The sequence below is a fragment of the Leptonychotes weddellii genome, chromosome 10, assembly GCF_054177405.1.
Source record: "Leptonychotes weddellii isolate Sample4059 chromosome 10, ASM5417740v2, whole genome shotgun sequence".
Classification (NCBI taxonomy): Eukaryota; Metazoa; Chordata; class Mammalia; order Carnivora; family Phocidae; genus Leptonychotes; species Leptonychotes weddellii.
The window spans coordinates 55,474,345-55,499,333 of record NC_138378.1 but is presented as its reverse complement, the minus strand read 5'-3'; the positions used below and the strand labels follow the sequence as shown (position 1 = coordinate 55,499,333).

The 24,989-nt window shown below is 57.7% G+C and overlaps 2 protein-coding genes and 1 long non-coding RNA gene across 5 annotated transcripts in view; 1 reads left to right on the top strand and 2 right to left on the bottom strand.

Annotated features, from left to right (window-relative positions):
- Positions 1-24,989, bottom strand: part of CAMKMT (calmodulin-lysine N-methyltransferase) — a 715,155-nt gene that overhangs the window by 189,665 nt on the left and 500,501 nt on the right. The window lies entirely within an intron of this gene.
- Positions 9,091-13,359, bottom strand: SIX3 (SIX homeobox 3). Its single transcript, XM_006741283.2, has 2 exons — positions 12,376-13,359; positions 9,091-10,514 (listed from the first exon to the last, which is right to left on the bottom strand). Exons 1-2 carry the CDS (start codon positions 13,191-13,193, stop codon positions 10,322-10,324), a joined length of 1,011 nt encoding a protein of 336 aa, XP_006741346.2. The 5' UTR covers positions 13,194-13,359; the 3' UTR covers positions 9,091-10,321.
- On the top strand, positions 15,898-24,065 carry LOC145723884 (uncharacterized). Of its 3 annotated transcripts, none has more exons than XR_014149257.1 (4): positions 15,898-16,408; positions 19,869-19,913; positions 21,704-21,878; positions 22,410-24,065. It is a non-coding gene; the product is annotated as an uncharacterized LOC145723884 (long non-coding RNA). The 3 variants fall into 3 exon arrangements; XR_014149256.1 differs by having other exon boundaries at positions 19,869-20,894; XR_014149255.1 differs by having other exon boundaries at positions 19,869-21,878.

Here is a 24,989-nt window from a genome sequence, read left to right as displayed (position 1 = left end):
CTGGGGGAATGGATCCAATTCTCCCTCTCCCATCCCTGCTCGCTCTGCAGACAGGGTCAAGTCCAGGAACAGAGCTTTCCCACTCACAGCTCAGGCGAGGACGTGAGAGCGAGTCTGGAAGCTGAGACTTCCTGGTCTTGCTCCCTGACACCTGTCACACCCAGCCACACACCCTCCGTAGACACGTGCGGGCGCCGAAACTCAATCGCACCGACTCGCCGGGGTCGCGAGGAGCAGACGTGAGAGGCCGCAAGGTGCAATGGAAGAATCTCGGGATCTGGCGCGGAGAAAACTTGAGTTCAACTCACTCCCTTCCTCCGTCTCTCAACCCGAGTTTGCGTCCAATAACGAGATGGCTAAGCAGTCTGGATGCTCAGGAGCCGATGCCTCCTCGGTTTTCCAAGCGCCGCTGCAGCCTGGAAAGTCTTCGTTAATGTCCCAAAGGCTCAAACGGAACACCCCGGCGCTGGGCTGCCTCCCTTCCCGGGAGCCCGCGACCGGGAGGACGCGGAAACAGTTTGCAGGAGTCTGCGTGCCTGGAAGTCGCGCTAAGACGAAGACTCCCCAGCCCCGCCGGGAGCATGAGCATCTCTGACCCTCGGGGACCCCTCGCGTGGGTCACACTCCCATTCACCTAGGATGCTGGTCTCCTCAGGTCACTCCAGCCACTCCTCGAGGACGCTTCAGGCCTGGGACCCTGAGACTCAAGCTTTCACCCTTGCCCCCTTCCCGTAGCCCACTTGGAAAGGGTGTTATTGAGCAGCCAGCAGAACTAAAGCAGAAAGTGGGGGACATGGGAGGAGACCTGGCCATACTGGACTCCATCCTGGGTAGGGGATGGGTTTCCCAACAAAGTGCACTAGTCTGATTGGCTCTTGGGATCCACCGACAGACGCCTCCAAGGAACCCATGTGAACCTTAGGAGAGGCTGAAGGGCATGATGCTGCTGGAGGAACCCGGGGTCAGAGGATGAGATCTGTGACCAAGTCACAGATCCATGAAATCATGTCATCAGGGGGCCCATAGGTCTTCAACTGGTCAAGGTCTTCCCCACTCCTCCTTGGAAATGTCTTTAACTGGTTTTGCAGCCTTAGCTCAATCCCCCTTCAGTTCTTGCCTGCTCTTTGGAAATAGCCCCCTAACCCACCTTCCTGTCTACAGCCTCACTCCCTCCAGCCAAAGTTCTGAAGCAGAGCTCTGAGTACAACCATTTTAGCTCTCCATAAAGCCACATCTGGCTCCCCAGTGCCCACGGGATCCAGGCCACACAACTTGCCAGACCTTGTAGCTGACCCAGTCACCCATCTCTCAGACTCCATTACCAGCCTACTTAGGCAGCAGGCACCAGTCACACTGCTCTGCTCTGGAATCCAAACCTTCTCCATGCCTTTGCTCCCTCTGTTCCAGCCTAGAATCTCCTCCAAGCAATCCAATTCATCTTCCTGGCCAAAACCACCTCTTCCGAGAAGCCCTTCCTGTTCCCCACCCCCAAAGTTGTAATTAATCTTGAAGTTCCCACTCTCCAAAACACTCTGTATGCAACTACAATGGATTTGTTGTTTTTCAGTGATGACGTTGACCATCCACTGGACTATGAATAACTTGAGGGCAAAGCTTCACCTACCCCTCCGTTCTTATTTTTGGACTAGGTTGGATGTATTCATACCCACAAGCACACATCCGGTCTGGACACTGCCCCCCCCCGCCCCCCCCCCGCCAGGCACAGGTGCAGGTAGATGTGTCCTGAGGGCCTGAAATCAGTATTTCTCCTGCTTCTCATGGGAATGGGTACAGCAGTCTCACTGCATACTCAACAAAGTTCACATACACGTACACTTCACACTCACATACACACCGTGGAGTCCCGTGCAGTGGGAAGAGTTGGTGGTGTAAGTGGGGCTCAGTCCAATCCGGAAGAGGAGCCCGCTGAGATCTCTGCTCATCCTCTGGGCTTCAGAGGATTGCCAGCGGTGTAGTGTGGCTCCTTGCCTAGGGCGGCTCTCGGGCCCAGTCCCTGTGGGAGGTGCGTTTTGGTTGGGGCCAAATGCTAGCGAAGTCCGGGTGGAGGAGCGAGCGAGAACATGCGCCCAGACAGGCAGAGCCTGAGGCGGCCGCTCCCCGCCCTTTCCCACTCCCTTCTCTCGAATTTGCCTCATCTTGCGCGCTCAAAAACAGGATCTTAGGAAAGGATTCGCTCGGCTACAGGGAGCGCACGGGCGAGAAGGATTGGAGTGGGGCGCCGGACGTACAGCTACGGCAGAGTGAATGAAGGTGGGGGCCGGCTGTGTGACAGTGGCCAAGTCATGGCCCTCTCTGAGCTTCGCTTTCCTCTTCGCGTGTCCTCAGAGCCGCCTCCAGCTCAGAGACGCCGGTGGGGGCCGCGGCCTGGATTCCATCCGCCCACAGGTGCACGTGTGTCCGTCGGTCCGTCTTTCTCCCAGGCCCGCTGGGCCCTGCCGAGCCAGTGCGCCCCGGACGAGGTGCGGGCAGGCGGGAGACAGCGGCGCGGGACGCGGGCTGCAGAGCCAGAGGCGCGCACGCCCGTAATTAGCAGAGCGATCAGTCATTAAGAGGCCCTGCTAAGAATTTCTGTTTAATAATGGTCGCAAATTAGTTATAATGGTAAATAGTCATCTCCAAATCCAACAAACTAAAGCCATTGCTGTCCTGGAAGGGCTCCAGGCCGCCCCCAGGCACAGGCCCGGCTAGCGCCCGGGGCGGCCCAGCACCGCGGGGACCCTGGTGCGGAAAGGCGGCGCGGCAGGAGGAGCGGGGAATCGGGCCGGGGGAGGCTGGGGTTTCGGCCCAGCGCCTCCCAGCGGCCTGAAAGAAGAAAGACGGAGTCGGAGCTAGGGAAGCGGGGACAAAGGCCCAGCGCCAGAGCGCCGCGGAGGCCGAGGGGGCGGAGCGGGGACCCGGGGAGCGCACACCCACCGAGCCGAGTCGGCCTCCTCCCAGACCCCTGCCCCAGGGGCCTGCCTCCCACACACACAGCCCGGCTCTCGCTCACCTCGGGGCCTTGCCTCCGCCCTTCAGACATGTTCAGGTTCCTGGACCGCCCACACTCTGCTGTCTTCACCTCCAGGGGTCTAAGAACTCATCCTTGGCCCCAAGCCTCACCTTTTCCAAGGGGAGAAGAGCAGCCGGTATTTCCTGATCTAGAGCGACCCCAACCCCACTGCCGTCTCCATCCTCCCGCAGAGAGGTTCTCCCCCCACCCCCGGGCCGGGCGGGGCAAGCGCAACCCGAGGAAACACAGACAGGCAGATGTGGCTTTCCCTGTGCCTTCCTTTCTTGCCGGACCATTCTGTAAAGTCTTCAGTGTCTGAAGGGTTACACTCCTGCAGCTTAAGGCCCTTTCTTTTTCCAAAAAGAGTGTGTGTATAAATCGGTGAGAGTCATGGGCTTATTTGTACAAAGTGGAGAGAGATCGCTAGGAGGGCACACGGGCCTCTGTTCTGTGCAGAGGGATGCTGGACCAGTGTCTACTGTGCGAGGTGGTGTGTGCATGTGTGGAGGGGGGGCTGTGTGTGTCATGTGAGTGAAGTCGCATGTGGGGGTGTCTGAGAGTGCAGGGGTGGGGGGTGGGGGAGGCTGTTGTGGAATGCAGACAGGGTATGTTCTGGCTTGGCCTCTTCTGGGCAGAGGAAGCTGCCTGTGCCCCCCAGTCCCCAGGGAAGTGGCCATTCTGCCCCCACCTCCCACACTTGCAACACTCGGCTCACTTCCCAGGTCCCACCTGCCATCAGCCAGTGTGCTCCCCGGGGCACTTTCCTGGAAACCAGATTTGTCCCTGTGCTTGCAGCCAGCACCGTCTCCCCAAGCGGGCTTGGCTCTTCCCTTGCTTGAGCCCAGGAAGTAGCTGCCCCCCATTTTCACTCACCCTTCCTATTCCTGTCCTTCCCACTTTGGGTCTCAGCCCTGCTCTCCTTTCTCTCTTTTCCTTCTCCTTTTGCTTTTATCCCTTCTCTATGATTTCTCTCCCTCTTCTATATTCTCCCTAACCTCCTTACTCAGCAAAACAAATGCCCCTGAGCATTTTGGGGTGGATTATAAAATGGAGACCCCCCACTTCCTGACTACTCCCAAGATTAGCCATGTTTCCCTGAAGGTGCTTATCTAGTTCTCTGCCTATCTTCTTTGGAGCCCCAGCCTCCCTGGTGTGTGTGTGTGTGTGTGTGTGTGTGTGTGTGTGCTGGGAGTGGGTGAGGTTGGGCTAATGGGTGGCCTCCGAGTGCCTAGAGTCAGGCAATGTGGTTTGGTGGTTGAAGTGCCTCTGGGGCCATTTCTATTATATCTCTGGGTTGGCTCACGCATGCCGTGTGTCTGAACGCTTCCTCTGCACATCCTCTGTGTGTTTGTTTTGGTAGATGGGTAGTGGCTGTGTTCTCCGCCTGTATTTATTGCTTATCTGCTCCCTTCCTTGTAGGCGAACTTTTGGCAAGCCCCAGCCGTTATATATAGCAGGCGGCACACTAAATGTTGATTGGTGCTAATGCCGTTGTACACAGACGTGTGTTTCTTTTTCGTTCGGTGTGCATAGCTCTGTACAGGGTGCAATTGTGAGACGGGGCATGGTTGTGTGTGCATCTGTGCAATCTGGGGAGTATGTCCCCCTAGAGAGTGTGCCTGCAGGAGAGAGGGAGGATGGTGTGTTCTTGTGTTTGTGTCTGAGGACCGATGGAGAATCTATAAAGAGGAAATCAGAAAGGGGCCCCATGTTGTGTCAGGAAGGAGGTCTGTGGGTGCTGGGAAACTGCCCTGGGGGGCAGGTGGGTGTATAAGGGAAAGGCCTATATTGGGTTTCCGATGAAATGGCCCCGGGGGTGAGGTGTGCGTAACATGTGAGTTGAGGGGTATATCTGTGTCGATAATTGAGAGTGCGTGCGTGCATGCGTGTGCGTGTGTGGAGTAGCCTCCGTCAGCCTGGCTGTGCCTGCCCGCTCCGGCGGAGCCCGGCCCGACGCTGCAGAGCTCAATCAGCCGCTGCATGAATACACTCGAATGGAAAGTTGTGCTCAGCTGACCGGAGAAATCGGAGCCGGCTAGCACTGCTCCCCTCCTCCCCAGCTCCCTCCTGCCCTTCCTCGGGCCAGAGGGCTGCCCGGCCTACATACTGGGACAGAGGAGGCTCCACTCAGCTGGGGTTGGAAGGGCCCAGGGTGGTGGGGAGTTGGGTGGGCCTGAGCTCCGAGGACCTGGGGGCTGCGCGTCCCAGAGGGCTGGGCATCTCATCCCCAGTGCCTGGGCATGCAGGGGATTGGTGAGGGGCCCAGAAAAGACCCTGAAGCCGCAGCCGGTGCTCCAGGGGACAGCCACACAAAGACCTAGGCAGGGACCTAGATGACCATGGAGGCATGGAAAGACAGGGAGAGGGAGAAGAGACGGAGTCATCCCCTGCTTGGGGAGGCCCAGTGCACCCAAGGTGCCACAGATCTGAGCCTGGGCTTCGAGCTCCAGGGACCCTAGTGATGGGCTAGGTCCCGAGTGTGCCAGGCTGGTCAGTTCTCCTTTCAAAAGAAGCTGAGAGAGTCCCTCTGCTGTCACAGCCCACAGTAGGGTTTATGTTCTGCCCCAACTTGGCCCACCTAGGCCTGGGCCTGGCCCTCCCATCACCTCACTGGAGCCCTCCCCACATCCAAGGTCGCTGGTCCCACCACCTCCCACCTGAGTCCCAGCCTGAACCAGTCAGTCTCCTATGCCTCCAGTCCCACTATTGATCAGCATCCCCACCCCACATCGTGGCAGCTTCCAGGTCATTTCATTTTAATCAGCTGTATGTCTCACTTGAGATAATTAACTGGGTTGGTGCTGGGCAGTCAATTCTGTAGGATTTGAAGAGGGCAAGAAGAGGGCCAGGGTGGGGTCTGGGGGCCAGAGCTCCAGGTGGGGGGAGGAGTGCAAGGAAGAAGAGGTGAGCAGGCCGGAAGGGGTAGATTGCCTTTCTAACCTCAGGCAGGCAGCTTCTAGGGGCCAATGACTTGGGCACAGATATTTCCAGCTTTGCTTCCCATTCTGTGGCTTCAGGTTTCCCTGCAAATCCTGGATTGCCATTGTTTTTCTCTGAGGGAGGCAGGAATGGAGAGACTATCCCCAAATACGCTGCTATTCTTCAGGCCCCTTATCCCCTAGAGTAGACAGCCCAGGTACACAGAGGCCTGCATGCACAGAGAAGACTTCAAGCTCTCCTGCTGGGGCACCAGGCTGAAGTGCGCTGCGCATGCACGGGGCAGGGGTGCACAGAGGGGGTGTGTGCCCGTGCTCAAGCAACACCAGAAGGAGGGGAACTGACCCATGGGCTGCCCTGGGGCTGGACAGAGAGGGTGGATGGTTAATGGTGAGGCCTGCTTACCTAGCCTGACAAGGCTCACAAGAATGCCCATACTCTCCCCAAGCCACAGCCCACAGCATTCCCAGGCTGTGGGGGGCTGTGCACAGTGGCTGAGCTGGCTTTCCTGCCAACATGGGCTTCCACCAGGCCTCACCCCTGGGCTCTGCCCTGGCTGCCCCTGGGATGTTGACTGTCTTGGCCAGAGCTTTGAGGGACCCAGAAAGAGAATGGGCAGGCAGCCCATAAAAGGAGAGATCTGGCTGGAAAGGGGCCTCTTTTCTCTCACTCCCATGTTTAAAGGGGCGGGGGCCAAATCCAATGTAATATCCTCAGTGATCAGGGTAAAGGGCAAATTGGGGAAGCCAAAGAGCCAAACTCCCCTCTGCCCTCTGGTCAAAGCATACCCACCAGGACCCCCTGGCCCCCATTCCTTAAAGGCAGAGAACGGTCAGTTAGGGCTGGGTAGCCTGGGAGTCATATCTGTGGGTTGAGTAGAACAAGGGAATCCACCAGAATGAAGACCCACAAAACACATGTCCACGGCACAGAAAGGCCCTGTACACACGGCACCATGGAGTGGTACCTGAACTACTTCTTGCCCAACTAGGTAAATATAAACTGCCCACACTACACACAAATACCTACCATATAGACAATATAAAAGAACACACATACTGGACACACACTGATGCCCTATACACCCACGTATATCAAACATCACACACACACACACACACACACATACACATCCCTTTATACGAAGACCTTGAATTGCATGGTGGAAGCCCAACATTTGGACTTACATACACCCACGCCCCTCACCACAAGCACTCATACCTCTCCAGCAAGGACTCTGGAGGTAAGGTCAAAAAGTGCAGAGCAGAGTTTTGGTATTTGTACAGACCTGAGTAGAAACAGGAGATGAGAGAGAGTGATAGGTGACAGATAGCAAGACAGGCAGGTAGCAAGCTGGTGACACCCAACCAGAACCTAGGCCCCCAAAGCTGAAGGTTGCTGTGGAGTCTGATGGCCTGCTTTCTGCAGTGGAGAGAGAGGAATGGGTACTGGATACTCCAAACTTGCTTTCTGTCTCAGGTACGTTGACAGAAGGAGGCATTTTAACTCAGCGAGTTTGTCTTCTGTCCCCATACAAAAAGGCATCTGCTCCCTAGTTGACCAGTCAAACCCCCTCCAGGAGTCACCGGCCAGCAGTGCCAGGCCGTCCTTCCACCGTCCATTCTAGTTAGTCAGTTGGGTAGTGTCCATCCAGAACGTCTACGCTGTCTGAGGCAACCCCTTCTTTGGATTTCAGGCCCAAGTTCTGGGGCAAGTATGAACCAGACATTTTAAAATGCAGGTAGAGGACAGAGCCCATTATCCCAGGCATCATTCTGTACACCAGAGCAGAGGCTCCATCTGGGTAGAAGCCAGCAGGCCCTTCCCCAAAGTCCTGCCACCTAGGTCAAATGGTTGCCTGAAATGTGGCATCATGAGGAATGCTTCCCAAGGCAGTCAGAATGCAGAGATTCCGAAACTGTGTGCCAGGCCTCAGAACTTGGAAGCTCTGGAGGTCATCTGCTTGCCCTGGATCTAAGGAAGGACGCACACAGAAACCTTCCCCTTCAAGCAAGCTTGCCCTGGGCACACAAGGCCCCACTTGCACGCACAGGGCACCTCTGGGCCTGGTGGCCTTTCTCCCTGGCCAGGCCCTGTGTAAACCCCATGGCGAGACTGGGGGTGGGGACAAAAGGAAATCAGAAGTCAAAATTAGTTTGGAACTGGCGCGAAATTCCATGCACGTTTCTCCCTAATCCTCCTCCCTTTGGAAATTAGACTTTCAAGTGAAGGCAAGTTTTCTGAAATTACCTCTTTGACTCTTCGGCTCAGGCTGGCCTGGCCCAGAGTGACAGAGGCGCGGCCAGCCACGCCATCACAGGGAACTGTGGGGGCCTGGGCAGGGCAGGGAGGCCTGGGGCCAGTGGGAACCTGGTTAGCAAAAGGTGGTGAGTTTTTTGATTTTCATTTTCAACTGTCAGCCAGCTCTGAAAATGTCTTATGGGCTGGAGCGACTCCAGTTGATCCCAAAAGACGGGAAGAAATTTCAAGGAGACAAATCGAGATCCGTAAGGCAAGTCATACAGTCACACAGCCACGAACACCAGTGGCGAGGAGAAGGTCCATCCCGATTGTAGGCCCTACACTCCTTGGACTACCTCCTCCTTTGCTCTCTCTACTCTCCCTACCCTGGCTACACTTGCCCCCAACTCCACCTCACAAAAAGAAGACAAAACCTGTCAGTTCTGCCCTGGATAGGTGGATGGTTGGTTTGGTGACCTTGTGTGTTTACCATTAAAAAAAAAAACAAAAACCCACAAATAACGATAGCAACCAAAAGATGCCAAACACACCCCCAAAGACCCACAAGGGCCGCCGCAGGCTCTAATTCCTGCGGATCTCAGCTGGGCATCTCCTTCTGAGGAAACCGGCAGTAGCCCCCCTCCCTCTGCACCCTCTGAGCCTTTCGTTCCGGATTTGGCTTCATTCAGTTCTCCTCGGAAAGGCCTGTTCCCATCTTCCCCCCACTTCCACCCCCACCACCTCCAAGAACAAGCTCCTACCCAGCCTTAAAATTCTGCCCCAGCTCGAGTGGCGTAGTTGGCGTGGAAGTGAAGGCCGGGCGCTGCACTCAGGGCCGCGGGCCCGGGGCGGACAAAAACACCAGTCTCCGGGAATGATAAGAAAATGGAGAATACTGTATTTGCTTTAGAAAGTTTTTACATATAGATAAACACGCAGTTAAGATAACAGTAAAAGCGCCCTACGGGGAGTGAGAGATATCTCCAAAGCAGCTAAGAAATACTTGAAATAGCTTTTGCATAAGAATACTACGGTCTCACTCTCCGCTTCCGCTAGCGACGGGGTCCCTCTTCCTAACCCAGCCCGCCACGCCACGCCTTGACTGCCAAGTCGACGCCAGGAACACCGAGTGGGAGGGGAACCCCAAAAAGGAAAGAGACAGGTGAGCGGGGCGGCAGGAAGGGGGGGGGGAGAATGAAAAAGGAAGAGGAGAAAAAGCAATATCATATACAGGCAATTTCTACACATATATTACAAACTGGGAAAATGACCGATCATTAAGATATACATAATTCATATAAAATTTTGAAATAAAAATAAAAATCTGTTACAGTCATAACTATTCTTTTTCCACATTTATAACCAGTACCCACACAGGCAGTGACAGAGTGGAGAGAAAAAGGTGCTTACGAAGAAAATGATTGTCTGCTGAACAAAAAACAGAAGATTGCATCTTGTTTGACCAATACTTGGACTTAAAAACAGAGAAAGAAAGAAGAGCGAGAGAGGAAAAAAGAGAGCGAGCAACAAAAGGCGAGAAACATTTGCTATTTCCCTCTCGAGGAGTTGTTTTTTTTTTAAACAAATTCTGAACGGAGATGGCGGTTTTATTTTTTTTCTCTTTTTTTGTCTGTTTTGCTTTTGTCGTCTTGTCGTCGTGATGGTGGTCGGTTTTTGTATAGTCGACTCTTTTTAAATCGTTTTAAACTAGAGAGAATATTTTCCCAGATACAAATAAATCGTCATGCAGGTGGGGTGCCGGGTCCGTGGGAACCGAAAGGAGAAGCCGTGCTTGTCCTAGAAAGTATACAATTGTCACCTCTTTTATGTTTTCTGCCCGCAACATCAGCGTTTGTAACTGTCTCTTGGCGTCGCGGTCCTTTGGGGTGGCCGTGGTGGTAGATGGTGGTTGGGGTTGTTGATAGTTTGCGTTTAATTTGTTATTTTTCTTGGTTTTTATATATTTTTGGCCGGGGTGGAAGTGTGTGTGTACTTGTGTGTGTGTATGATTGTGTATCCTGATTTCGGTTTGTTCTGGGGATGGACGAGGAAGAAGAGGAAGAGGAGGAGGGCGAGGAGGAGGAGGGGAAGGAGGGGAAGGAGGGGGAGGGGGGAGGAGGGCGGCCTTGGCTATCATACATCACATTCCGAGTCGCTGGAGGTTACCGAGAGGATGGAGGTGCCGGTGTCCGCGCGCTCCGTCAGGCTGGACACGCTGGTGGTGGGGCTGGCCGCCGTGGACGGCGACTCTGCCGAGCCGTGCGTGGGGCAGCCGGGCTCGGCCAGCGAACGCATGCCGCTCGGTCCGATGGCCTGGTGTTGAAGCCTGCGGGAGACAGAAAGCGGCACCAGCCCTGACACAGCGGCTCTGCCACGGGCTCCGTCAAGCCGCCTCCCCGCGCCCGTGCCCGCGGCCTCCGGTGCTCCCCAGCCTTCCCAACCGCGCGCCCTTCGCCACCACCCCCGACTCGGCTCTCTGCGCTCATCCCCTCCCCCCCAAGCTCCCCCCGCCCCGCCTCCCGCCTCCAAGCACCCGACTGCTCACTGAACGCCGCAGGGCCCCCCAGCGCGGGTCTTGCTCTCTTCTCTCCTTCCCGGGGCTCTCTGGAGCTTCCCAAGGCTTCCCAGTTCTGAGCCAACCTCCGAGGAGAGGTAGAACCCGAGGCCGGCCGCATGGGGAGGCCTGGGAGCACAGAGCGGGACGCCGCGTCCCAAAGGAGCACAAGTCCCCGAGGGACAGGGTGCTTCTTCCTCCCCAGCCCCTTGGGACTCTAGCCTGAACCGGCTGCTGGGGAGCGGTGGGGTCTCCGCAGTGGCCCCTGCCCCAGCTCCCCGGAACACACCCAGAGCCGCGGGTTGCTCACCCGCAGCCTCTCCCAAGTAGGACCCGCTGGCTTTGCTCTCGGGATCCCTGTGCTGAGCGCAGGAGCAGGGGCAGAGAGAACCGAGAAGCCGGAAGCAGAAAAAGTGGGGAAGAGGTGCAAGAGAGAAAGGAGAGAAGGCGGCAGGATGTGGGGGGTGTGCAGAGCACTCTCCGGGGGCCCCTTTGCCGTACCAGGCAGCCGCTGCCCGAGCCTAGAGTCTCTGAGTTCCTACAAGGAGGCCTTCCCCGTCCCGGGCACTCCCCCTCTCAGGCGAAAAACTGGCTCACACGTAAAGGTGAGAGGGCCTGGGGCTCAGGCCTGGGCCGCCTAAACGCAAACACACTCACTCACTCCGGGAGCTCAGCCCTGGCCTCCAGTCCCTGGCAGCTGTCAGCAGTTGGGGCTCTGCTCCCTGCCCTACACCAGGCCCAGGGCCTCTGCAGGCTAGGTAGGGACACGGGCTCCTTACCAGGGCTTTCACCCCACTTCCTCCCTTCCCCCTTCCCTCCTCTTTTCCTCCAGTTATGTTTCTCCCTACCTTCCCCAGGCCCAAGTGGGCTGACTGGTCAAGTCCCGGCAACTTTGTGACTTTGTGGCCAACGTGCTGGCAGTGGGGCTGCTCCTGGTGGCTTCCCAAGTTAGTGGACCAAGGGGATGCTCCTTGACGGGTACAGGAGGGCGAGCACCTGTGTGCACGTACACACACACACACACACACACACGGCCTCTCCTCTCCCCGCCTGGCTGTCGGGCTCCCGGGCAGGCAATCTGCAATGCTGAGGGAAAGAGGCCTGCTCCACGGTGGCCACCGACCTTTCTCCTTTTGTGGCAGAGACCCAGGTTCAGTTTCCTTCCCGTGACATTGTGGATTCCTCCCCGGGTTTTTGCAGTGCATAGAAATAAGAACCAGATGGCAAGGACGGCTTTCCTTCCTTCCCTGTCCGTCGCCCCCCGAGGAGTGCGGAGCTGGGGACGGGCTGAGGAGGTGATAGGGGTGCAGCGCAGGGCTAGGGCTCCCAGGGCAGGCACCAGGGGCTGTGGGCACTCAGGACCTCACACACACACACACACACACACACACACACACACACACACACTCCACCCTGCCGAAAGCCCCTCTCCGACAAAGTAGTCAAGAATCCCACTGCCCCGTCCCTCTCCTGCGCGTCAGGGCAAGCGGAAACTTTCTCCAACTGGCCAGGGGGTCGCGGCTTCTCGCGCGCTCGGCAGCCATCGGCACCCTGCCCCATTCGCCCCCATTTCCACCCCTCTCTCCCTCCCCAGCCCCAGAGACGGTAGCCAGGCCGCGGGCCCGCCACTGACCTGTTCTTGGCCGCCGCGGCGCGGTCGCGCTGCCTCCGGTTCTTAAACCAGTTGCCTACTTGTGTGGGGGTGAGGCCGGTGGCCTGCGCCAGTTCGCGTTTCTTGCTGGGGTTGGGGTAGGGGTCCTGCAGGTACCACTCCCGCAGCAGGCTCCGAGTCCGCTCCTTGAAGCAATGCGTCTTCTGCTCGCCGTCCCAGATGGTGCGCGGCAGCGGGAACTTCTTGCGCACGCGGTACTTGTCCACCGGGCCGAGCGGGCGGCCGCGCAGCTTCTCGGCCTCCTGGTAGTGCGCCTCGAGCCACATGGCCTGCAGCTTGCCGTGAGACTCCTTGGTGAACTTGTGGTTCTCCAGGATGTGGTAGAGGTCGCGGAAGTTGCCCGTGTGGAAGGCGACCACGGCGCGCGCGCGCAGGATCGACTCGTGCTTGTTGATGGCCTCGCACGCCCCGGGGGCCACGGGCAGCGACCAGAGGAAGCGGCCCAGCCGCTCGATGTCGCCCGTCTCCTCCAGCGTCTCGCAGACGCTGGCCACCTGCTCCGGCGAGAAGTTGAGGGTGGGCAGCTGGAACATGGACAACTCTTCCGGGGGGGCCCTGGAGCCGCCGCCGCTGCCGCCGCCGCCTGCTCCGCCAGCACCGCCGCCTCCCGCACAGTTCCCGCCGCCGCCGCCGCCGCCGCCGCCGCCCGCGCCGCCGCCGCCGCCCGCGCCGTTCCCGCCGCCGCTACTCGCCAGAAGTAGGGAGCGGTGATGAGGATCGGCGAAGTTTGGCAACAAGAAGTGGGAGGAATAGAGGTCTAGGGGGGAGCGGAATACCATGGACTGACCTGAGAGGAGAGGAGAAAATTCAGGGAGAGGAAGAGAGAGGGGAGGAAGAGGAGGAGAGGGGCGATGAGGACCAGGAGGAGGGAGAGGAGAGGGGGGAGGAGGAGAAGGAAAGGAGGGGGGAGCAGGAGGAGGAGGAGGGGGAGGAGGAAGGGCGTAAGGGACACCCACACCCCACACACATCCACACACACACACACCCGCGCAGCCACATAGAGAGGGAGGAAGGAAAGCGGCCCGGTGCGCGCGCGCAGAGAGAGAACCCGAGACAGAGAGAGGGAGAGAGAGAGAAGAGCGAGAGCCAACCACCGCCGAGTCAAGATTCAGCGATTCCACAGCAATCGCCCTAATGACAACAGCCTCATAATATCTCCCCTAAATCCACAGTGAGTGCAGCATTGAAACATTTTGTTTCGCTTTTCTATTGGTCTGCGGCGTGTCGTTGTGGCGTTGCCACGGCAACCGCTGCCAATCACTGTCAGCCCTGCCAATCAATACCGAGAACGTAAGGACGGTTTTACCACTTAGCCAGAGTAGGGGGGAGGGGGAGAGGAGGGAGAGAGGGAGAAGGGGGAGAAAGAGATTTTTTTTAATCTTTGCAACTCTTAATCTCGCCACTTCCCCCTCTTTATCTCTCTCTCTCTCTCTTTCTCTCTCTCTCTACCCCCCCCCCTCTATATCTCTGAGCTCCCTTCTTCCCTCTTCCCCAAAGAAGTTGATCCAGAAATTCAAAAGGCCATGGACGGAGAGTTGTTGAATGGGATGAGCAATTAAAGGGGGGATTTTGTCGGGAAGTAAGAGGCTCCCCACGCCTGAAGGCCTAAGGCCTTCCCTCAAGGAGAGGCCGAGGGCCAGCCAAACAGGCACAGTTTGCACATGGTGTGCACGTCGGGCCTCCTCTTTCTGCCTATGTGAGCACTAATAGTGGCGAGGAAGAAAGAAGAGATGAGATCATGGGGCCCACCACAAACTGACCCTGTCTGCTGTTCCCAGGATCCGGGATTTCGGGGAGCATCTGACGCCTGAGAGAGGGAGCCCAGGACTCAGGTTGTCAGAAGCGCTCTGGTCTTCCCCAGGCACGACCATCGGCCACATTTACCCCAATTTCATCTGCATTGGATTCCACCCGCTTCTCTTTACTCTGCCCCTGGTCAAGGAGCCTTGATTTCCCCGGTTGACCTGTATTGTAAAATACCAGTACAAATAACAGTACACTTCTTTTTATCTTGAAAAGCAAGCCACCTCTTTGTTTCCCCCCAGACCTCAGCTGTGTCCCCCTGGGAGCTGAGAAGTCTGGAACCCTCTGGAGCCCCCTGACAAGCCCGCTACTCCTACTCCTCCGAGGAGCTCTGGACCTGCCTACTAGCCCCAGAAGGACACTCGAACTTTGGAGGCTTCCCCAAAGAATCGGATAGGCCTGAACATTGCGTGTTTGTTCATATTCTAAAGAAAAAATAATAAAACAAATTTATCTAAGCAAAGTAACATGACAAACCTAAAACAGACCCCAAAAGGCCCATAGAAGAGAGAGAGCCCTCCCTCCCTCTGGCCACTGCAACCCTCCCCTGACCCAGGGCCGGTATGGGTATTTATTCTAAGGTATGTTGCTTTTAAGAAGATGTAATCAGCATCTTTAGCCGGGCCTCCCTTTGTGAGGCTTCTGTAACTATGGAAGTGTGATTTACGCAGATTTGTCGGGGTCAGAGACGTCTTTCCCCTGAGCACTGTGTATATTTAGACAGGACTCGGTTTGGTGTTAAAAAGTGTATATTTTGAATGAGTTCACACACAGTAGCCAACAATGCCCACATTGTCGGCCCGTGTACAACGCGTATTGAAACGCAGCGTCCAGACTTCAACTAATCTGCCCTCAATAAAGCTGAAATAATTATCCTAAGCTGCCTTTCCAGAAGAAAAATCATTGAGGAATTCAAAACTCTTTAAAAAAAAAAAAAAAAAAGATCTTTTCTACATTCCGATGCAGATCTGGGGGCAAGGCGCGGAGTCCACACCACTTTGGAGATCTCAATGAGGAAGGAGAGAAAGAGATTGAGAGAGAATTTAAATGGGAAACCTAACGTGACTGGGGCTGTGAGTGTCCCACCCCTAAATCCAAGCTCGGGCCCTGCTTAGGCCTTGACTCCCGCAGAGCCAGGCCTCCTGGGCAGAGAAGTGCAAGCTACGACGGAGGCTCTACTCTGGCAGGGAGGCTCTGGGCTGGGCGAGGGGGCCCGCTACCCGCCCTCTCCGCCCCTGGCAGCCGACGGTCGGCGGTCCTAAACCCAATGACTGAGGCAGGGAAATATTCGCTCAAAGGGAAGACCCGCCAAGGCCCACTTCGGGTGATCTCTCCCCTCCAAGTAGCTTGCTCCCAACCGTGAGTCCTTTTCCGTTCAGCTTCGAAGCTCTGGGCGGTCGTTCACAGCGGGCCCAGAAAGAGCCCTAAGGTTGGGACACAAAAACAGACGCTTCATCTTTTCTTCCCGATCCCTTTCTCTCGTAGGGGAAGGATTATAGGCTGAGGGGTGGGAGGGGGAAGGGGCAGGAGGAGGAAGCGGGGGAGGAAGGAATGAAAAAGGGGAGGGAGTGGGTATTGTGCCGCGTGTGGGGGGAGAATTCCTACGGGTGGGTTTCCGAATATTGTGTTCAACTTTTTGAAAGCAGCTCGTGACCCCGAAACTGCATCCCCTGGAGCCGAGGACCCAGGCGCCGGGCGGGCGGGTGAACCCAGCCAGTCCCCTCCCCGTCCCCACAACCCCCGCCTCCGGGTGGGGGCGACCCGGCCTCTCCCCGCCGCTGCCTGGCCAGCCCCGGAGGGAGGCTGGGCAGGTGCCGCGGGCTCTGCCGAAAGTGCTGAAATCGAAAACCGTCGCCACTCAAGGAGAATTGAGGCAAGTGGGGCCGCGACTCAGCTCTGCGACACCCTGCCCCCAGCCTCGGCCGGGGCTCCTGCCGACGCGCCGCACCCCGCCTGCTGGGCTGGCGGCCGCGACTCGGGAGTGCAAAGCCGGGCGGAGGGCGGCTGCGAGGCGCGCAGCTTTGTGCGCTGGGACAGGGCCGGGCGCGCGGGGCGGGCGGCCAGCCCGGGGCTGTCAGAGGCTCCCCGCGGAACCGAGCTCCGCGCCGCCCACGGAGCCCACCTCGCTGCCCCGCGACCGCCAGCGCCTCTCCGCTCTGGCCCGAAGCACGACGCCCGCAGCCGGGAGCCCGTAAGTTGAGAGTCCCGAGAGCTTGGTTGGGGCGGGGGGGAGGAAGGGGAGGCGGGGCGGCCGGTCTTCGGCGAGGATGGCTGGACGAGCTCCCGGCGGAGCTGGGAGCGCAGGCTCCGTGGGGTCCCGGTCTAGGAGTGCTGGTCGTGTGGGGGAGGGGGCTATGAAGCACCAAAGCTTCCCCTCCCAAATTCCCAGGCTCTGGGCGTTGGGGAGGGGCGTAGGAGCAGAAGGACCTCGGGTTCCGGGGCCCAGGCGCCTTTCCCGCCGCTCTGGGGGCTCGAGGCAGTGGGCAGCTGAGGAAAGGGAGCTGAGCCTGGGGGACATCTGGAGGGGTGGCGCCGAAGGGGGCGCCAGCAACCAGGATCTCTCAGAGCGTGGAGATTGGGATGACTGGGTCAGCCCGCGGGGCCTGTAGGTCTCCCCTGCCCTCTGGCCGTTCAGACTCCCGGATCTGGGACTTGGAGTCCGTACAGGCCGAGGTCACAAAATTGCCACCACCGTCTCTGCTTTAATCCTGGGCCAGGCAACCGGCAGGACTGCGTACAGGTGGTGCAGGGAGAAAGGGCGTTTGGGCTGGCAAGTGTCTTTCTCGTACTAGGACCTACTGGGCATTTATTTACAAAATCAGCCCCAACCCCAGCAGTCTCAACTCCACCAGGAGAGGTGCCTGAGAGACTCACTCTTTGCTTGGCGTTACCGGGAAAGCCAAGAGGTCCGCAAGCCTCCCGGCTGGAGCAACTACACCCACTCGGCCTTGCTCAGCTCCGTGAGGCCGGTTTGTCCTGGGGGGCAACGGCCCTTCCAGCCCCCAGGACTTCGGGAGGCGGGGGCTGGTCCGGTGGCCCGCGGTTTTGGCCTCCCCGCAAGCTCCAAACTGAGGCGCTCGGCGCGGGCAGCGGACAGGGCGCAGGCGAGTGAAGCACGTAGGCGGGGAGGCCGCGAAGCCCTTCAAGGACCCCGATTGCTTTCCTTTGAATGAAAAACAACAACAACAACAACAACTACTCCCTCCCTGCGCCCCCGCCCCCCGCCTTAGCCTCCGGGGACCCGCGCGCTCGGAGCAATTGTCGCCCGGGACAGTAAACACAGCTCAGTTGCCTCAACTTTCTCCGCACATAAAAGTTCCTGGCGTGCGGGGAAATTTGAATATTTGATCAGCCCCTTTGAGTGACCCTCATTAGCTTGGCGCCCTGCTAAGGCCCCGGCATTGCAAGAAAGCTGCTGGGCCCGGCATTTGTATGCCTTGTTAGCGCCGCTTAATGAAGCTGCCCCAACGGCTCAAAGGCGGCCTCCGGGGCCGACGCTGCGCACCTCTCGGCACCCCACTCTGCCTAATGAGCCCCACCGCCCGCAGAAGGCCCCTCCACCCCCCACATCCTCAAACAAGAGAAGTTTGGCTCTGTCTTGGGCCACCGCACCTCCCACTGCCAGGCCCAGGAGAGTGGGCACAAACCGTTCCCAGCTGGCCTTGCTGACCCAGCCCCAAGAGAGAGAGGTGGGAGACTTGGGGGTCGTGAGTGATAGGGGCTGGGGAGGAGACTTGTGGCCTCAGGTTCTAGTCCAGGGAGTGCACTACCAACCTCTCCCAAGAGGGCCAATTTCAGATCATTTACCCCAGTTCCTTAAAGATAGCATCTGGACTAGTGTTGGGGTGGCAGAGGGCAGATGTCCAGGGGAGGCTCAGTTTTCCATCCTCCTCCCTACCCAAGTTCCTTTGGGCTCCACTGCCCAGGAGACGGGTTACTTCTTTGCAGAGATCCCCTTGGGACAGCCAGAACTGGTGTGCTAGGGCTTGAATCTGAGAAGGGGTGGGCACACTCAACTCCTCAAACTATCATTGCCCTTCCATCCCAAACCCCAAACCGTCAAACTCCATTGGTCCTAGGAAAGGCAACGTGCTCTAGCCTACCTTGTCCCAGTTCCCCTGCCCCAGAAAACCAAGCCTTCTCAGGTCTCTCTTTAATCATGCTTCCAGCCCTTCAGAAACTTAAAGAAAGCATTTAAGCAGGGCCACCCTGTACAGGACCAGCTGGCTGCTAGGGCAAGATGAGACTAAAACAGGCTTGAGGAGGAGGAAGAGAGGGAGAACTCTGTAAGGTAGGGGGACCAAAGCCACCATCTACTTCCCATTTTCTCAGTGGGGCAAGTGACATGGTCGGCCAGCAAATCTAAGGAGCCCAGTTAGAAGTTGCTTTTCAGTCCTCTGAAAAAGGAGTAGACTCCCTCTCTGTTCCTTCTCTCCTCCCGTGCCCATTTCCCTGGACAGCTGTCACTCAAGGTCCCTCCTTACACACCCAGCTCTTGGGCTTTTAAGGGTTACTTTTGGGGCTTGGGAAGCAGGCTTCTCTCAGATCCACGTTCTGGGCCTTCTGGAGGTGCCCCCTATCACAAGCCCATAATCCCTCAAGTACACAGCAGGCTGGCCAGGTTGGTAACTTCAGGACCCCATTCCAGGGTGGCCCCCTCTAGAAATGAGTGGCACCCAGCCAGCCCTCACCCTCTGCCAAAAGGCCAGCGAGGCCCTGGGATAGGAGAGCCTTCTAAGTCCCCCTGGTCTGCTCCTCTTCCCTTTCTTTCCCCAAGCTCAACTGGTAATGCCCCGCCCCATTTCCCATCCCAGGACCCCCTAATTCAAGCCCAAACTGACGATCTTTAGGGATCATCTCTGCACTGGGCAAGACGGTGCCTGGGCCTTGATCCATCCAAAGGGCAAAGGTAGGAGCAGGCGAGCGAGGAATGAACGATGTTGGAGAGAAAGTGGACCTGAAGCGGGGGGTAAAACTCAGCCCTATGGCCCTAAGGCCAGGCCCACCAACTGCTCAGGGGAGGAGGTGAAGGGAGGGGGCTAGGAGTCCGCAGGCTTCGGTCGGGGCAGCAGGGACCTAAGGCGTCGGCGTGGGGGGCTAGATCCAGAGGAGAGGGGCGGGGAGGCGGGGGTCGGGGGAGCGCGCAGGACGGAGGGAGGGGGGGGTACGGCTCTTTAAGAGCCACACGGCTGGCAGGAGAAGCGCGCGGCCCGGTGCTGGTAACGCATTGACCCCGAAGGGGATTTAGCGGGAAGGGAGCGGCCGGGCTCCGGTGGCTTTGTCCGGGGGCGACCAGAGAGGCCGAGGCACAAGAATAAGGAGCGACCGCGTCATGAAAGGCCGCGCTGAGGCGGCGCTGCTGAGGCTCTTGACTTCTGAGCAGGGCTTAGAGAGCTGGTCCCGGCTTAAGCCGAACGGCCGGCGCTGGGCCCTGAGCGCCGAGTCCGCGGGCTCGGAGCCCTCGGCCTCGGAGCCGTGGGATGAGGGGGGAAGAGGGGTAGCGGGGGACCTGGCAAAGCTGCTTTTTGCTCTACAGCCGCCTAACTCTAGCGCAGAGCTGCTAGCCTAACTGGCAGCGCCAGGGGAAGGCCAGAGAAAGAATTTTCTTTTTCCAACTTCGGCTTTTGATTTTGTGTGTCCACTTCGAGCAGCTCCGGAGCCGGCTGACCCCAAATGGATTCCCAACAGGTGGCCGGGTAAGTCCATCTAAAAATTCTGCTCCTCCATCAGCTCCTCCCCGGCCTCCTTCCTTTTTCCCTACCAGGTTCCCCCCTGGCCTCCCCGAATTCCCTGTGCTCCTTCCTCAGGTGAAGGCGGGGAAGGTGGTGCTGGTGGTGGTGAGAGGCGCCCTCTCCCTGGGAGTCCTCAGGCTCCCAGTTCCAGCCCAGGACTGCTGGCTGGTGGGCCCCGTGAAGCTCCACCCAGTACCCCTAGGTACCAATCACCCTTAGCTCCGTTGTGAGCCCTGATACCCCAAGGTGTGTGTGTGGCAGGGAGCGGGGGGGACGGGGGAGGCTGGGTAGGGGAGGACGCGCCGCAGCATCTCAAGAGCAGAGCCGACAGGAAGGGGGCGGGGGACCCCGTGGCCCGGCGGCCTTTGTGTGGGGGGTTGCGGCAGAAACCCAACTATACACCCTCTTTTATGGGAGACCCGGGATCGGGCCCGGGGGAGCCCGCGCCAGCTGTTCAATAACCCGGAGGAGAGCTTCTTGGCAGCCCCGGGTGGGGGAGTTGGAGGGGGCGAGTGGAGGGAGGAGGGGCAAGCGGAGAAAGGCAAAGGCAAGAAATCCCGGGCGTCCGAGTGAAAAGTCGGAAAATGTCCTCGGAGCGCGCGGGAAACAGAGGCGCGCGCGCTCGCGGGCGCACATCCTCTCTCTGTCACCCACGTTCACACACGCACTCACACCCACTCCGCACAGGTTGCCCACGCACGCCGTCCTTGCAAGTGCGGGGTCGCGAGCCGCAGCTCCCAAGCCGGGCCGCGAGCGGAGCCGCCCTCCTACTCCCCCCCACTCCGCGGCTGTCAAGAGCCCTTCCGCCCGGCCACTGGTGCCCGGAGAATGACTGGGGGAGTTGGGAGGGCCCCCAGGGCTGCGGCTCAGGGAAGATCTTACCTGCGGAAAGGTAAGGGAAGCCGGGAGCAGGAAGCAGCTGCGGATAAATATTCATTAGGAAGTGTAAGTGTCTCCTTTTAAACCACGCGGCGCGCGCTCTCGCTCCTCTCTCTCTTTCCCTCCCTCCCTCTGTCCTCTTCTGAGGCTCTCTCCCCCTCTCGCTCAGCCTCCCCCCCCTTTCCTGCGAAATGCCGGGTGGATCCCCGTCTAGCTAACCTGTTGGGAAGCCTGAGCCCTGGGCAGCGCCTCCACAGCTGTTTGCCTTCGCTCTTGGGGCGCGCGTTCCCCATCCTCCCTCCCTCCTTTCGCCCAGCCCCTCACCCCTCCTAAATTACTACATCATTAGCTTTATTTTCCAGGGGTGGGGGGGGGTTGGTAACGGCGCAGCCCGACGCACCTCCCCAAAGCTGGGCGAAAAGCCGTTGCTATCTGAGTCTGCCCCAACTCCATCCCCGCTCCACATCCCCACCCCACAACCCCACCCAGTCTTCTTTCTTTTTTCGCCTCCTGCCATCTCCACCTCCATCCTAGATCAACCTAACTACCCCATCCCCCTTTCCTTCGCCGCCACCAATCTGGATCCCCGGCTGGGTCGGCAGGTCCAACGCTCGCTGAGATTGGAACTTCAACCTGCATTGGGTGTGGGGGTAGCTCTCTGACTCCCCTTTTCCCATGTAGGTTTTATAGCTTCACCCCGAGTGGGCACCTGGGCATCTTGGGCCTTAGGATCAAAACACCGGGCACACATTCAGGGCCTCACCCCGCCAGGCCTCAGCCCCCCCCTCCCCCCCGGGGCCTTAGACCTTTGGCCGGGCCTGGGAGGCTGCGTGGAAGGTGGGGGAGAAGTGGCCTCACTTTATGCAATTGGGCAGGAGAGACAGACCCACCGACTGATGGACTGACAATGGCCTTTTACGAACAAACTGACCTGAAGTTAGACGCAAGTCCGCATCTTTCTCCCTCACGCTCATGAGAAAACACATCAACAGGATTCCAGGAAGGCACCAGTCCCCGCACGCTCCATCTGAGAATCGCTTGCAGCCGCAGGCAAGCACGCACACACCCCCATCCCCACCCCTGCCCGCCCCAGGCCAGCGCTTAGCGGGACCCCGAAGGCGAGCGGGCTCGCAAGGCGGCTCCCAACAGAGGTATATGTCGCTGGAATGATGCAGGACGACCTTGACCACCGTTCTCCCCGCTCCAGCCCTCTAGGCCACTCCAAGGGCTCTAAGAGATGGCGTGGTCCGGGGTGCTTGGGGTGGCGAGGCCCCGCGCTCCCGCAGCAGGCTGAGCTCCCAGCGCCGAGGTGGGGGCGGGAGGAGGGGCCGAGGGGGCGGGCCCAGGCAAGTTCCCAGTTACAAATACGGCTGCTGTCCCGAGGCCTAGGTGGAGAGCTTCGCCCCCAAACACGCGTATCGCTCCCCGCCAAGGCGCCGGGACTTCCACTGTTGGGTCCTGAACCTTCCCCGGGATCCCGGGGCTCCTTCGTCCGTTTGGTGGCCTGGAGGTGGGGTGTGGCCTCGAGCCTCGAGGCGACCTAGCGACCCCGTCTCCACCCATCCCCCCCTATTTGGCTAGGCCCCGCCAAAATTCGCCGAGACAAGTCCCAGATGCTGTTTCGACCCTTCCAGAAGGGAGCAAGGCTCAGGATCGATCGTCGGAGGGTCTGCCTGTTCCTGGAATGTGAAGAAGTTGGGCAGATGAAGATGTAAGAGAGGCCTAGAGGGCCCCAGGGCTAGGAAGCCCTATTAACCTCGCATCCCACCCAAAGCCCCGAGTTTGCATTTGCACACCTCCTCCTCCCCAAGCAGATCCAGTGGGTTGCACACGTCAGGCTTAAGCTGAGTCACCTGACGGTACGTGGAACGTACATGCAATTGTACGCGAACACACACGGTAGAATTAGAGGACCACTAAGAACAGAATTTGGGGAAAAAAGAAGTGTCCACAGACAGAATCATTCCAGCGCACGGCCCAGTTGTCCAGATGCTGACAAAAGCCACAGTGCCGTTGCCCAGCCACAGGGGCATACGTAGGGAGAGAGGGCCGGGCGGACGGAGGATGCAAGCTTCGAAGCTTCCTGCTAGAGGGACGTTGCCTCCCGAGGGAAAAACTTTGTTGAGCCGACTGGGTGAAAGGTTTCAGGTCAAGTCCAGGAGACTACAAAGAGCACCTCCTCCACCCCAAAGCTGACCCTTTTCCCTTCCTCCCAGCTGGGCTGGAGACGCACAGAAGAAGGCAATCCGGGAAAGGTTCATTTGGACCGGGATGGTTTATTTGTTATTATTATTGGTTTAGGAGATTGCATTCTGAAGGAGGATGGGGTGGAGAGCATAGGTGCATCACTCAGTGAGCACCTAATACCTAATGTGCACCTAATGCCTAATACAAACCTTGGGCTCTAATCAGGTTCATGAAGTGGGAGGGCCCTGATTTTGCCCCTACCACTCCTCTCACGCTAAATTTAGTCTTTAAAAAGGTTAGCTCAGCTCCACACCTTCCTGCCTTCCCTTCCAGCCCAGTCCCCTTTGTATAAAATAATTCTGCAAAAGAACGCTCTAAAGAACACCGAATTATTTTTATTAAACTACTTTTCTTAGTGCGATATTGGGAAGTTCTGACCCCCTCCTCCCCTGTCCCAGGCAGAAGTCCCTGTCCTGGCCCAGTGCGGGTAGGGATTGAAGTGGAGGGAGTGATTCTCAGAGCAGCTCTCCTAGAAAGCCCAAACAAGTGCACAGATTTGTTTTTGGTTTCAACTCCGTTTGCCTGCCTAGTTCGGGCGAACCTTCCAGACAGTAGGCACCGAGGTCTCACTGCAGAAGAGGCAGGCACAGTGGATGCAATGGTGCCCTCCCTTACACTTCACTTCCCTCCCCGACTCTCTCTTTCTCTGAAAGTAGAGGGTGAGTTTGGGAAGATTCTTTTAGACAAAAAAAAAAAAAAAAAAAAGGAAAAAAGAGGACGTTCTGGGCCAGCAAGTCGGATGAGCACCCTGCAAGGGGCAGAGGAAGGACTGTCTCCTGAAGAAGAGATGAACCATCTGGAAAACACAGCAGGAGGACACTTTTAAACAAATGTAGTTGCCCTAGAAATGGAGGGGGCTTAGGAGTATGAGTAGGGAAGAAGTTCTTTCCTTTGGGGGACAAACACTGTGTCCTTTGAATTTTTCCCAAAGATACACTTGATTCCTGGAAATTGTAGCAAGTTTGTTCTTGTAGATGTTCTAACAATAAAGAGTGAAAATCATTAAATCATTTTAGACTCAATCTTCCTTGGAAGGGCAGTTTCTTCCAAGACCTTTTTCTTCCCCACCCCCACCCCCCGCCCCAGGTTTGCTTTTCCTTATTCCCTAGTAAGAGTCCACCTGCTGATACACCTCGGGGAGAGACCATGACAGAAAGAGAGAGAAATGAATAAGAAGGAGACCGGCACTCCCAAACCCAGAGTGACTGCCATTCCCTGTAGCTGAGATTTGTGGCACAAAGAAGCAAACTCCTTTACCTTGGGGACATTTCTCCCCTCTTTGGGTAGTTTCTTTAGAGCCTTTCTAATAATACATAACAAACAGCATTTTAGAGTTAAAGATGTTTGCTCTTGCTTACCAATTAATTCTACAAGATTCTTCAAACTCAGCTTGTGTGATTTATAAAATTGTGTGTAGGTAAGTAAAGTCATTGCAACATTCATCACTCAAGAAGAAAAGCAGCTCGGTTTCTCAGAGCCCTAAATGCTCCATGTACAGTCGCTGGAGCGAATTTATGTTTCTCTGTGTTTCCTAAAAGCCCTGGTCATCTCTGCTGGAGCCACAGGACTCGGGGCAAAACCGGGGAGGTTTGTGACCTCTTGAGAGGAGAGCACCGTGTTTTTAGTTTTGTTGTTGTTGTTGTTGTAAGCAATTCCTAGTGATGGTGTGAGTTTCTGTCTCTTTCTCCCCCCCACCCCCACCCCGCCTCTGTTTCTCTCTCTCTCTCTGTCTCTCTCTCCAAATGAGCCCAGTGGAGTTGCCCGCCTCTTCCTCCGCAGAAACCCTCTGCCTAGATAGAAGCTAACCATTTCCGCTGCCCGGGGCAAAGGACTGAACTTCGCTGTCGGGTCTCAGGCTGGGGCGGGAGCGGGGGGGGGGGGGGGGGGGGGGGGGGGGGGGGGGGGGGGGGGGGG